We start from the raw sequence: 14,137 nt of genomic DNA on the forward strand, positions 1-14,137 counted from the left end.
GTTTTGACTACTGCTGTGAATAATGCTGCAATCAATGTTCCTCTCTGTAAAACATGGCCTGAGTCTCTGATATTTTGCTTTGGGTGAATTGCTAGAAATAGAATATTATGGGCTTGTTGAGGCAATAATATACTGGAAAATCACTTCCAGAAAGTTCATACAAATATCATAAAACAGTGCTTAGTCCACCGTAACACAGAAACACTGTACATTGTAAGGACAGAAAAAAAAGGCCTCTTTTTTTCTTTGCTGTGGCCTTCCACAAATTATGAGAAGCACTTGGTAGTTGGATGCGAAGATTGCTGGCTCCCCTGATTCAAGCTGCCCCTCTATTCAAACAGGGGGAGGAGATAAGACTATACTCTCAAGGTTGCATTCTTGCACCCCCCTCCTCCCTGCTGTTTTAACAGCTCAGGGATAATTCACAACAAGGAGCCTCTAGTTAGTATATTGTTCCCTCCCCCCTCCCTTTCACACAAGCCTCTTTTGAGCTCTTCATAACTTTTGTTCTAAGCTTGTTTTACAGGCTTGGGAAAAATACTGATAAGACACCTCCTTAGAACATCTGCTGGACTGTCTCTTCGAATGCAAACAAACTGTAACTTTTTAAGACAACACTCCCTCCCTCCCCATTAGCTCAACTTCAACACAATCCCCCTTCCTTCCTTGTCTCCTAGCAACAGCAACCACTGGCTCTTTAAATAGTGCAAGCCACTCTTTCTTCCCTGCCCTGTATTGACTAACAAAACACAGGCCCTTTTTTCCCTTAAAAAGTAAAATAAATTTCCTCTCTGCATCTTTTCTTTTAGTTGTGAATTCTTTCAAGCCCACATCATTGGCCAAACCCTGTATTATGTTTTAAAAAAATATTTGCTGATTTTATACGCAAAAATATTTCACTATTGACTGTAGTAAAATGTTGACACTCAACAGATAATATTTATTGCAAGTCCCTATGGCACAGTTTTCTTGTTTCTATTTCTGCTCTTCCTGTTTGGATTAACAAGTTTGGCAAACATTAATATGAAGGTGAATGACGTCACAGACTGTGGTATGTCTCCTGGGGTGGATGGTATTGATATTGACAACTACATATTCTTGTTGCTATGTGATTTCATTGAGGGACACTTTGCTCAGACTTTTAGAAGATTGAATCAAATTACCAGTGACTCTTCTGTTAGGCTGGGGGAGAGGAGGGCAGTGAGAAGAGCCATATTTTGAAAGTAGTGTGCCAGTATGCACACCAGTTCCAAGAGCTTGCACCAAGCTCTGGCACGGAATGTACGTGATAATCCTTAGTAACTATTGCTCTGAGAAAAAAGTCACATTCTTTCAGCCAAAGTAAAAATAAATGTAATCATTCCCAAGTCATTTCTGAAACTAATGGGAAATCAGTCACTGCCCTAGAATTTGCCCAGCCTGGTAAAGAAAAATGTTTTCAAAGGTCTCAAAGAGTTCATTGTAAGGAGACACAAGAGAACAAAACTTCATGTGTCAAATATGAGCTTACACAAGTGACAATGTGTTAGCAAGCATGTGTGCTGTAGGGTTTAGAATGACTTGAACAGGAATTAGTGTTAGAAGGAGGATGTGAAGATTCTCTAAGGAATGAGTTTTAAAAACTGAAAAAGTCTCCAAATAGCCCAAGATTTGAATACTCGTTATGCCACTTATTAACTGAGAGACTTAAATAATTACTTAAACCCTTAAATCCTTGGAACAGCATAAGTCGAAGTAATAATGAATTCTTCTCCCAAACTTATTATCTTCCAGTTGCAGAGGTCAAAAGTCTGAAATAAGTCTTACTGAGCTAAAATTAAGGCATCAGCAGGACTACATTCCTTTCCAAAGGGTCTGGGAGAGAATAAAAACCCTGTGTTTTCTCCTTTTACAGGCTTCCCACATTGCTTGGCTTATGATCTCCTTCTGTCATCTTCAAAGCCAACAACAGTGAATCAAGTTCTTCTCATGCTGTCATCTTTCTATTTCTCTACTTTTAAGGATTCATTTGCTTAGATTAGACACACCCAGATAATCCAGGATGATATCCCCATCTCAAGATCTTCAATTTGAATCATATCTGCAAAGTTCCTTCTGCATGTAAAGGTAACATATTCACAGGTTCCAGGCATTAGGATATGGACATCTTCATGAGTCATTATTTTACCTACCATAAACATCTGACATAATAGATTGGACATAGAATGCATAATAAGATATTGTTTTGTTGTTACTGTTTTTGTTGCATTATAAAGAATAAAATTTCAGGCCAAGACATTTTTCATGGTGAAATAGATTGGGTGGTGGGGAGAGATAAGAATGGAAACCGAGAGAATGGTTAAGAAACTGCTAAAATTATCCAAGTGAGAGATACTTGTGATTTGGATAGGGGAAGCATTTTTGCAGGTGATGAAGCGTGATTAAATTCTGGTTATTTTTCAAAGATATTGGAAGGATTTTCAGGTTTTTATACAGAGTGCAGGAGGCAGAAATCAAGGAGGACTCCAATACTTATATGCTCAATAGTGGTCCGAAAATGGTGGGGATATCTGAGGTTCTAAGGGGGCCATAAGTCTACATCAATCTACGGGACTGTTTACTAAAGACTAAAGAGGGAAACAGTAACCTCACATCAGATGACATTGCTGGCCAGATCCATCTACCCAAATTCTGTGATATAAGATGCTCAAAATTTGAACAGATGGGAAATATCTCAAATTATTGTGATTAGTTTTCTTCTACCTAGTGGGCTGGGATTTCAAAATGGAAAATAGCTTGAATTATAAAAAAGTAAAAACTTTACTTCTGTACACCTAATTTGTGGACTGAGATTTTTACCTACTATATTCCTCAAGCACTTGGTTCATGCCTCAAAGATCACTTTATTATTGGTTATCAACACTGATAATCATTGGTTAACTTGTCTGTTTTCTACACTAAACTGGGAGACCCTGGGCAGTAAAAACTATGTTGTATTCTTTTTTTAAAAATTCCTATTACTTAGTATTAGCATGATGTTTGGAATATAGGACACCCTATGGAAATATTTACTAGACACTTGTATGGATAAATTAATTCTATCAAATCAGAAAATGTTTTTTAAAACGTAATACATGGGAAGTTTTGGCAAGTGACATGGGCTTGAAAGACTTGATATCTAAGAGAAGGGAGGAAATTTACTTTACTTTCTAAGGGGAAAAAAGGGCCTGTGTATTGCTAATCAATACAGGGCAGAGAAGAAATAGTAGCTTGCACATTTTAACGAAGAACCGGTGGTCACTGTTGCTAGGAGACAAGGAAAGAAGGGGGACTGTGTTGAAGTTAAGCTAATGGGGAGGAAGTTAGGGTTGTCTTAAAAAGTTACAGTTTGTTTGCATTCGAAGAGACAGTCCAGCAGATGTTCTAAGGAGGTGTCTTATCAGTATTTTTCCCAAGCCTGTAAAACAAGCTTAGAACAAAAGTTATGAAGAGCTCAAAAGAGGCTTGTTTGAAGAGGATAGGGCAGTGGTCCGCAAACTCATTAGTCAACAGAGCCAAATATCAACAAACAGTACTTCAAAATATACTCGCCCAGGCCGAAAAACGACTTCTGCGCATGGGCCATGAAGTTTCAATCGCACTGTACATGCGCCCGCACGTGGTATTTTGTGGAAGAGCCACACTCAAGGGGCCAAAAAGCCGCATTTGGCTCGTGAGCCGCAGTTTGCCGACCACCCAAGTGCTTCTTCATAATTTGGGAAGGCCACAGCAAAGAAAAAAAGAGGCCTTTTTTTCTGACCTTACAATGTACAGTGTTTCTGTGTTATGGTGGACTAAGCACTGTTTTATGATATTTGTATGAACTTTCTGGAAGTGATTTTCCAGTATATTATTGCCTCAACAAGCCCATAATATTCTATTTCTAGCAATTCATCCAAAGCAAAATATCAGAGACTCAGGCCATGTTTTACAGAGAGGAACATTGATTGCAGCATTATTCACAGCAGTAGTCAAAACTACAGGTAACAAAAATTCTCAGTGACACAGAAATAAAGGATTTATATTCAGTTGTAAGATGTTATACAACCTTTACAATTCATGCATGTAGCAGCTGATATGGATGGTCATGCTGAAGCAGGAAACAGAAAAGCAGAATTCAGGGCTGAGAGTCTTACAAGGCAATAAATAGCGTAAAGAAATGATGCTAATTGGGGGGTGGGGGTAAGAGATCAACCGAAGGGCTTGTATGCATGCATATAAGCATAACCAATGGACACAAGACACTGGGGAGTAGGGGAGGCCAGGGGAAGGTCAAGAGGGGAAAAAAAAGAAGACATATGTAATACTCTTTGTAATACTTAAGCAATAAAACAAAATTTAAAAAAGAATAAGTACCTGCAATATGCAGACAAAGGATTTGAGACAAATTGCTAAAAGTATCTTTTTATATAGTAAAATACACACCACTAAGCATAATGTGATCCTGTTTTTGTAAAACAATTAATGTCCTTATAATTATATCTTTGAATAAATATAACATATGTATTATATGTTATTTATAATGAAAAAAAAGAAAGAAATGATGCTAAGAAGCACAGGTAGGTTAATGAAACATAACTGCTGTGAATAGCAATTGATGCTATGGAGTAAAGTCTGATTTACATTTACAAAGGGTGATGCCTTTTCACAATCTGGAATAAAATTTCATTTTTAAAAAGCCTCCTCAGAGTGGCTGTTAATGGGTATGGGGTTTCTTATTGGAGTGATGAAATTTTTTTAAAATTAGACTGTGATAATGGTTATTGCACAAATCTGTAAATTTACAGACCTATTGAATTGTACTTACAAATGGGTGAATTCGGTGGTATGTGAATTATATCTAAAACTGTTTTAAGCCCTTCCATAAAAGTGCACAAGGACAGAAAAAATTATATCAGCCTATGAAGCACATAGCCACAATAGTAATTGCATAATGGGACAGATATAAAAAGGCTATATGAGGGGGAAAAAAAGTCTTCTGGGAACCTCCAGACACTGGAGACTCCGTGAGTTACACCACCACCAGGAATTGGTCTCTCAGCTCTGTGACTGTCTGCAGCCAAGCTGGAACGAGTCTTCTCATAAGCTCGGATCTCCCCTGGAATCTAAAGCCTCCTCAGCCTTCTAAGTCAGCCTGAGAGAACTGACTCTGTAAGTAAAAATTTTTTATTCAATAACAAAGCTAATTCTGGATTAGCTGAGATGTCTTATCCATAGGGGAGAATTTCCTCACATTGTTTAAAGTTAGATTAGACAGTGAGGTGATGGACTGAAGTAGATGGTAGAATTATAGAATTATGTATTATTAGGAAATCTGTACTTTGTTCTGCCTGGTGTAGTTTGATTAGCTGGTTGTTTGTTAGTTATATGATCTAATCATTGTGCTAATATATTTATGGTGGTTACTGGTTTGGTGCTTGAGAAACCAAAAAGGTTGTCAGGGGCTTAAAACCTTATTTCTAGCCCTGGCCAGTTTTCTCAGTGGTTAGAGCGCCGTAAGTTCAATTCCTGGTCAAGGGCACATACCTCTGTAGTGGGCTCAATCCCTGACCCCAGTCAGTCAGGGTGTGTGTGGGAAGAAACCAGTTGATGTATCTCTCTCACCTCTCTCTCTCTCTCTCTCTCTCTCTCTCTCTCTCTCTCCCTCCCTCCTTTCTCCCTTCCATTCTTTCAAAAAAATTAGTGGAAAATATCCTCAGGTGGGGATTTAAAAAAAGTTATTTCTAAGCTTAATATTTCTTAATAAAGATGAAAAATGCCAATTTGAACACCTACTTTATGCCAGGCACTGCATTAGGTATATTCTACCTTATAGATGAGGAAACTGGATCAAAAAAAGTTTATATTACTTGCAGGTGACAATACTTCTTAAGATCATGAGCCTTGGAATTCGGAAGAACTGGTTTTAGAATCCCAGCTCTGACATTCACTCGTTGTGTGGGACCCTGAATATGTTTCATAACCTCTCTGATGCTCAGATTCTTTATCAGAAAAGATAATTTAAAGTGAATTTAATAATACTTGCCTCATAGGAATTAAAAAGTAAAATTATAAAGTGATAAAGTGCTCAGCACAATAACATAACATTCAAGTAACAAGCTCCAATCACCGGTAACTATTGTTACGATTAATGTATTCAATTAGTATTGCTGTACAAGGTGTCAAAACTAGTTAGTGTTTGAGGAAGGATCTGAACCCACGTCAGTCACACACGTTGACAATGGCTTGGATAATAGTGATAATTGCCATATGGTCTAATTTAACAGTTAAAGACATAAACATGAGTTGCAGGTCACAACAGTGCAACAACAAAAAAAGAGAATCATTGTGATCTAAGTGGACAGAAAAATTAGTTGAGAGACTATAGCTCATTTCTTACAAAAGAAAATGAAGGTTGTGCGTGGATTGAACAGATCTGAGGGTGATTGCAGTGCAAAAGAGTAGCCTGGGAGCCCTAGCCGGTTTTGCTCAGTGGATAGAGCATTGGCCTGAGGACTAAAGGGTCCCAGGTTCAATTCCAGCCAAGTGCACATGCCTGGGTGGTTGTCTCAATCCCCAGTAGAGGGTGTGCAGGAGGCAACCAATCAATGACTCTCATCATTGATGTTTCTATCTGTCTATCCTTCTTCCTTCCTCTCTGAAATCAACTAAAAAGATTTCTTTTTAAAGAGTAGCTTGGGAGAACTTTAGTGCCTCTTCCTAATAGTATCCTTTAGTCCTCCTTTATTCTTTGACTAGAGGCCCGGTGCATAAAATTCATGCATGGGGGAGTCCCTCAGCCCGGCCTGCACCCTCTTGCAATCCGGGACCACTGTCTCTTAACCACTTGCCTGCCTGATTGCCCCTAACCACTTCTGCCTGCCTGCCTGATCACCCCTAACTGCTCCCCTGCCAGCCTGATTGCCCTTAACCACCTCTGCCTCAGCCCCCGCACCCAGGACCTGGGCTTCCCTCCCTCTGGCCGGCCACAGGCACCTGAGACCAGAGGCAGCTTTGCCTGGGCTAGCCGCAGCTGCAGGCACCCAGGACCCAGGCTTCCCTCCCTCTGGCTGGCTGCAGGCACCTGGGACCCAGGCAAGCTTTGTCAGGAAGGACATCTGGAAGGTCGTCCAGAAGACATCTGGTCTAATTAGCATATTACCCTTTTATTAGTATAGATATGAACAGTAACAATCTTTCAATGTGAGAAAATGCAATGAAATACAGCTTTAAGTACCCACTACCAACCATATTGCTATCCCTTAGTCTTCATATGTAGACCACCGGATGCTCTCATTTTTGACATTTCAAAAGTAGAATCAATAATAATTTAATTAATATTTGCATGTAGGGGATGAGAGGAGGAGAAGAATGTGTGTATATGGTTGTGTGTGGGAGGGAGGTAATGCTAATTAGATGATTTGATAGAATTTGATGTCATTTTGTAAAAAATAAAGCATAGAAGCGAGAGTGAAATTGGAATGGGGGAAGGAATACCCTGGGTTTGGCTCACATTGAGGTTGAGTTATCTGAGGGAATATGATTAAAGATGTCCCTCAAGGCGAAATAAAATTTTACTTTCTGGCACTAAGCAGAGAGCTTTGATTTGTTCTCCAAATTGGTTCCAGTCATTTTCCTAAATTGTTCATGTGATCTCCTCACTCTAGTTCCAAAATTTGTTAATGCCTTCAAGTTTGTAACCTTGCCACAGCTTTAAAATTTTTATCAACTTTTGAAATATAGAACTCAGGAAAGACCACAATTAGACTTCAGATTTGCAAGCCATCTGGATATAAGTACTATTTAATACCATGGGAATAATTAAGATATCCCAAAGAGAGTATAATATCTGGGACATCAAGAAAAAAAGAGAAACTTCTCAAAAAGAAACACATGCAAAAAATCCCAGATACTGTGGGTCAGTCGGTCATGTGAGCATCAACCCATGAACCAGGAGGTTGAAGTTTGATTCCCAGTTAGAGCACATGCCTGGGTTACAAGCTCAATCCCCAGTAGGGAGCCTGCAAGAAGCAGCCAATGAATGATTCTCTCTCATCATTGATGTTTCTATCTCTCTCTCCCTCTCCCTTCCTATCTCTCTGAAATCAATAAAAACATTAAAAAGAAAAAAAACAGACTTCTAAGGAATACCACAATTAAAAGATAGAGTACAAAAATGTTGTTTGGTAAATGGGAGTAGTCGGGGAGCCCACAGAATAACTATCTTGTAGGAAATGAAGGAGAATTTCAAAGAAGAGGTGGGCAACATGGAAGAAATTTGAGACGAGGGAGAGGGAAACAAATCTAAAAATAAATTTTTGGATTTGCTGTTTAGAAAGTCATTGATGGCATCAGTTGGAGAACTTTCTGTGAGTCACTGCAGAAAATTTTCAGATTGTTACTGAAGGTGAAGCAGTTTGTCCAAAGAACATTTTTTGTCTTGAAATATATGGCAGGGAATGGGGGGGGAGAAAGAGGGTTTGTCTTACTGCCCTCTAGCTAAGCACAATGGCCAATGATGAGATATAGTCCATAGATCTTGGGTGAATTGGGTGTGTATTGAAAATATCTATAGAAAAGTGTTGGGGGGGGGCGGTTAAAACTTGAGTATTGTGGAATGCCAAATGAGAGCCAATGTTGCAAAATAAGTTACTAAAGTGGAAAGGAATTTTGTTGGAGTTAAATCAGAAGAGATGAGAATGATTTGTTTACTTATTCATAAAATATTTAGAAATGCCTGGCTCTTGATGCTCTGCAACTAAAATCTAAGTTCCTTATTCTTCCCTTGGAATGCAAGAGTGTCATGTCCTTGCCCCCACCAATTCCTTTAGCTTTGCATGTGAGGCTCCAGCATAGTAATTTTCTTGTATTTTGTTATTTCACTCAGCCCCTGCTCATGTCTTTATGTCAAAAACACTCTTTCCTGTTTTTCATCCTTGTGAACTCACTTCTTCTCATTAGAACTTTACACAGTTATATTTTATCTACTCTGTTAAGATTTCTTGGAACTGATAATTCTTTTTTATGTATATTTTATTGATTTTTTTACAGAGAGGAAGGGAGAGGGATAGAGAGTTAGAAACATTGATGAGAGAGAAACATCGATTAGCTGCCTCCTGCACACCCCCTACTGGGGATGTGCCTGCAACCAAGGTACATGCCCTTGACTGGAATCGAACCTGGGACCCTTCAGTCCGCAGGCTGACACTCTATCCACCGAGCCAAACTGGTTAGGGCAGAACTGATAATTCTTGAACACACACAGACATATTCTTACATACACACACTATCTGTCACCCTACACTATTTCGGTTTTATTGCTTAGAAGCATCTTATCCTTGTGCACTCTACAGGTAGAAGTAGAGTCACATATCCTCTTATATGTAACTAATACAGTGCCTGGCATGTAGTAGGTATTCAAAATTGACACTTTTTCATTTCTTATTTTCATAAGAATTACTGGGCTCTTATTAAAAACTAGTGGCCTGGTGCACAAAATTCGTGCATGGGGGGGTAGGGTTCCCTCTGCCAAACCTGCACCCTCTCCAATCGGGGACCCCTTGGGGGATGTCTGACTGCTGGTTTAGGCCCGATCCTTGTGGGACTGCAATCTGGGACTGCTGGCTCCTAACTGCTCACCTGCCTGCCTGCCTGATTGCCCTTAACCTCTCTGCCTGCCTGCCTGCCTGATAGCCCCTAACCTCTCTGCCTACCTGCCTGATCACCCCTAACTGCCTCTGCCTGCCTGATCACTCCTAATTGCTCTCCCCTGCCGCCCTGATCTTGCCTCCAGCTGCCTCTGCCTATCTGATCACCGCTAACTGCCCTGCCCTGCCGGCCTGATCTTGCCTTCAACTGCTCTCCCCTGCTGGCCTAGTTGCCCCCAACTGCCCTCCCCTGCTGGCCTGATCTCGCCCAGTCTCTGTCTCTCTTTGTTTTTCTCAGCAGTCCTCCAGGCCTCCCTGCCTCCCTGTCTCCCTCTTCCTCTTTCCTGGCTGGGAGGGGGAGGGGTCAGTGGGGAGCCGCTCCATGCTCTTCCCACCCTCCCTTCCATCCAGGCCTCTTCAGGCCCAGTCTGTTTGTGTTTTTTTTTCCTCATTCTGAGAGAGGCTCCGAGAGTAAGCTGGGAAGGAGGGAAAGAAAGGGAGAAAAGGCTGTGAGCTGGTGGGCACTGTGTGTGTTTGTGTGTTGGGGGGGGGGGGGGGTTGTGAGTGAGTGTGAGTGCCAGCCCAGCCTCCCCGTCCCTGTCTCCACTGCCACAAGTCCCCACTGACCAGAGCCTGATGCATGTGCAGCCTGGGCATTAGGTTGGGCCTCTGGTCATTGTGGATGTGACGGACCCAGTGTCTTTTATATATTAGGATAAGGTTTTCAGCTTTAAAAAGATGTGGCTCAATGGTTGAGCATCAACTCATGAACCAAAAGATGAGGTCCTGGCAAACTCTCTGGTTTTCTCAGACACCAAACCTGTTATTTTACTTGCTTCATATGCTTAATGCTGACACAATACAGTGTGTGCTCTCAGTTTGATGTTGAAACAAACTAGTGTTTATGGATGATCAAGAGCTTGAGTGGAGTTACTGGCTATGAAATGGAATAAGGAATCCCCTGTGTTGGAGCCCAGCATGAATGAGGAGCAGGTGTAGGAAGATGTAGGAGGGTTGGGGAAAGGATTTGGATGAGCTCCCTTCTGCTAGACTTGGCACAGATCATTTCAACCTAAACTCTCTGTTTTTCTTCTGATATCCAAGCCAGAAAAAGGAAGGGAAGAAATTGATAAGAAGAATGCAAATGAGCAAGGAAGAAATTGTTTGAATTAATGAAATAATGTAATGGGAGCCATGAAGAAGTTAGGATGAATGAGAAATTTCAGATAGCAATTAATAATTTAAAAAAAATGATCTCATAAAATTTCCTAGAACTCAGTGAGCAAAATTACAACTCAGTCATTGCATATTATCATAATCACACCAACCAGGGCCAAAATTTCCCAATTTTCAATCTAATATTTCTTTAGGGAATCCTTGAGGTAACACTTTATTTGGGTAAACTTGTGTGTCTTGGAAACTCTTAGGTTTCCCTAAGAAACAGTTACCATAATATTGGCTACTTCTCACTGATCAAGCCCTCTCTAGCCACAACCCTAAACTCTGCTCTCCCCAGACCTCCTCTTCCAACTCATACAAACCCATATGCCTAATTTGAATTTTTTACTCGATGAAAAAAAAGAAAGAAACAAGATGTTTTCCATATAGTTTTATCTTTTCCTCCAAAGCAAAACAGTAACATTGTACTAGGTATCTCTTGAAAAAGTATGTCTTAACAAAATGGAGAAAATCTGTTCTAGAGAACAACTAGTCTTCAGGAAGATTGAAGAACCAAATATGTCTGAACATGGCAGCAAAAATGTCAAGTGAGGGCAAAGGCCACTGTCCCTATGGTGGTAGGTCTGTGCTCTAACTCTCCATCTCTCACAAATGTGATGCCAGGTGCTGCATTCTAAGGGTCACTGCAAAGGTTAGATACTGTAGACACACTGCACTGGTGCCTAAGCCATTTATTGTCATTTAATATGTGTTCCATATATTATAAATATCTCTCATATTTTCTGGCTTCCCAAATCCTCCTAAGATTCTCTGTTTTCTATACTTATGGCTGATGTAATACTGCTGCTCTAAAGCCCCAATCTATATTTCTCTTATGTCAACTATACAGGAAAACCAACCTGCTACCTCTTATCACAATTTAAACATTCCAAAAAGAATGAAATATGATCTTCCCATCTTGGGTAAAATGTCTTTATTTAGTCCAGACATCTCTGACTAGAGGAATGAAAGAAAAGGTCACATAGTATAAACATAGCTGCAAGCAAAGGGCCCCAGGGAAGAAAAACTGTGGGCTGAGATAAATACAAAAAATAAAAAATACAGAAATTTTAAATCGTACCTACTACAGCAGCTGAAAACGTACAATTCCTTTGTCAATTTAAATGAGCTATTCATATTTATGTAGTATAGAGATATTCATCTTGGGTTTGTTTGGGATTCAATAAAATTATAGGTTTTATTTTTAAATTGTAGTTTAAATTAATTAATTGTAGTTTAGATTAATTTTTTAAGTTTAGTTTTTTCATTGTTCCAGAATTTCACCTTGGAATTCTGTACTTATAATTCAGCATGTCCAACTTCCAGAATACTACATCCTCTTCCATCATTTTCCTGCTAACTGGTGTTCCTGGGCTGGAAGCCTTCCACATCTGGATCTCCATTCCCTTCTGCCTTCTCTATATAACTGCCCTCTCAGGAAACAGCCTGATTCTCTTTGCCATTGTCACTCAGCCCAGCCTCCACGAACCCATGTATTATTTCCTCTCCATGCTGTCCACCACTGACCTCGGCCTGTCCATATCCACCCTAGTCACCATGTTGGGTATATTCTGGTTCAATGCCCGGAAGATCAGCTTTAATGCCTGCTTGTCACAGATGTTCTTTATTAAACTCTTCACTGTCATGGAATCCTCTGTGCTGTTGGCCATGGCCTTTGATCGTTTTGTGGCCATCTCTCATCCTCTCAAGTATGCAACCATTTTAACTGACTCCAGAATAGCTCAAATTGGAGTAGCAATTGTCATCAGGGGGACACTTATGCTGACACCAATGGTAGCCCTTCTGAAAAGACTGTCGTACTGCCGCAGCCTCGTGCTACACCACTCCTACTGCTTCCACCCCGATGTGATGAAGCTCTCCTGCACAGACACCAAGATCAACAATGTGGTGGGGTTGACAGCCATGATCTCTACTGTTGGGGTGGACTCAATCCTCATCCTCCTTTCTTATGTTTTGATCATTAAGACTGTCCTCAGCATTGCATCCCCAGAAGAGAGAAAGAAAGCTTTCAGCACATGCATCTCCCATATTGGGGCTGTTGGTATTTTCTATATCCCATTGATCAGTCTATCCTTTGTTCACAGATTTGGAAAACAGGCCCCACCATATGTACATACTATGATTGCTAACACCTACCTGCTGATCCCACCTGTGATGAACCCCATCATCTACAGTGTGAAGACCAAACAGATACGTAGAGCTGTGATAAAAATTCTCCATTCCAAAGACATATAAATGCATAGAATTCTAGCCACTCTACATCAAGTCATGTTATTAAAAAATAGAACTAGCGCTCAATAAAACTGAGCAAAAAATTACAGATTGGGTTGTATGTAGAATATCAGCTAGCTTGACTCCTTTATTTTACAAATGTGGATACAGAGACATAAGAATGTGAGGGATGCCCGGCTGGCATAGCTCAGTGGTTGATCATCGACTTATGAACTAGGAGGTCACGGTTTGATTCTCTGTCAGGGCACATGCCTGGGTTGTGGGCTTGATCCCCAGTGTGGGGCATGCAGGAGGCAGCCAATCAATGATTCTCTCTCATCATTGATGTTTCTATCTCTATCTCCCTCTTCTTTCCTCTCTAAAAATCAATAAAAATATTTTTTAAAAAATTTTTAAATAGAATGAAAGGAACAAACAGCCCTAAGTCTAGAATTTCTTCTCCTCATCACCTTTCATTCTAAACTATTGTTAATCCTGCCAACAATCCTTTTTACTTAATCCACTTCATAGCAGTTAGAACAACACATTAGGAAAAAAATCACTCCTTTATGAGAATTAGATAGTACTTCCTAACTGTAATAATAGTTTTAGCTAACACTTATTTCCTTTGACCAGTCATAGCTCTAGGTGTGTTTTTTACATATATTAAAACATTTTTATATCCAAACAACATTACAAGGTAGTTACTTCTAATATCAATGAGAAAATACAAGCACAAAATGTTAAATTGCATGCTTAAATAGCTGGTAAATAACAAAATCATATTTTACATCCATGCAAACTGACTTCAGGTCCCTCACTCTTATCTTAACGCTGCCTGCACTGTAAGCTATATATAACTAGAGGTCCAGTGCACGAAATTCGTGCACTGGGGGCGGGGGGGTACATCAGCCAGGCCTGCACCCTCTCACAGTCCGGGACCCCTCGCTCCTTACCACCCACCTGCTCGCTGCTCCTTACCACTTGGCTCGTTGCTTCTTAGGGCTGCCACCAAGGCAAGAGAGGCTCCCACCACCACCACT

The 14,137-nt window shown here is 40.3% G+C and overlaps 1 protein-coding gene across 2 annotated transcripts; it reads left to right on the top strand.

Annotated features, from left to right (window-relative positions):
- The first annotated feature begins 5,085 nt into the window (after positions 1 to 5,085).
- On the top strand, positions 5,086 to 13,249 carry LOC102261279 (olfactory receptor 51F2). Of its 2 annotated transcripts, none has more exons than XM_014533082.1 (2): positions 5,086 to 5,169; positions 12,122 to 13,249. In XM_014533082.1, the coding sequence occupies exon 2, from the start codon at positions 12,174 to 12,176 to the stop codon at positions 13,116 to 13,118; it is 945 nt and encodes a 314-aa protein (XP_014388568.1). In that variant the 5' UTR covers positions 5,086 to 5,169; positions 12,122 to 12,173; the 3' UTR covers positions 13,119 to 13,249. The 2 variants fall into 2 exon arrangements, with proteins under 2 accessions (XP_014388568.1, XP_005885958.1); XM_005885896.2 differs by having other exon boundaries at positions 12,139 to 13,249.
- The last annotated feature ends 888 nt before the right edge of the window (positions 13,250 to 14,137 follow it).

Source organism: Myotis brandtii, unplaced genomic scaffold (genome assembly GCF_000412655.1).
Source record: "Myotis brandtii unplaced genomic scaffold, ASM41265v1 scaffold936, whole genome shotgun sequence".
In the NCBI taxonomy this organism is placed as follows: Eukaryota; Metazoa; Chordata; class Mammalia; order Chiroptera; family Vespertilionidae; genus Myotis; species Myotis brandtii.

Bases quoted from the DNA above. Each gene is read 5' to 3' on its own strand.
- LOC102261279 (XM_014533082.1), top strand. From the start codon at position 12,174: ATGTCCAACTTCCAGAATACTACATCCTCTTCCATCATTTTCCTGCTA.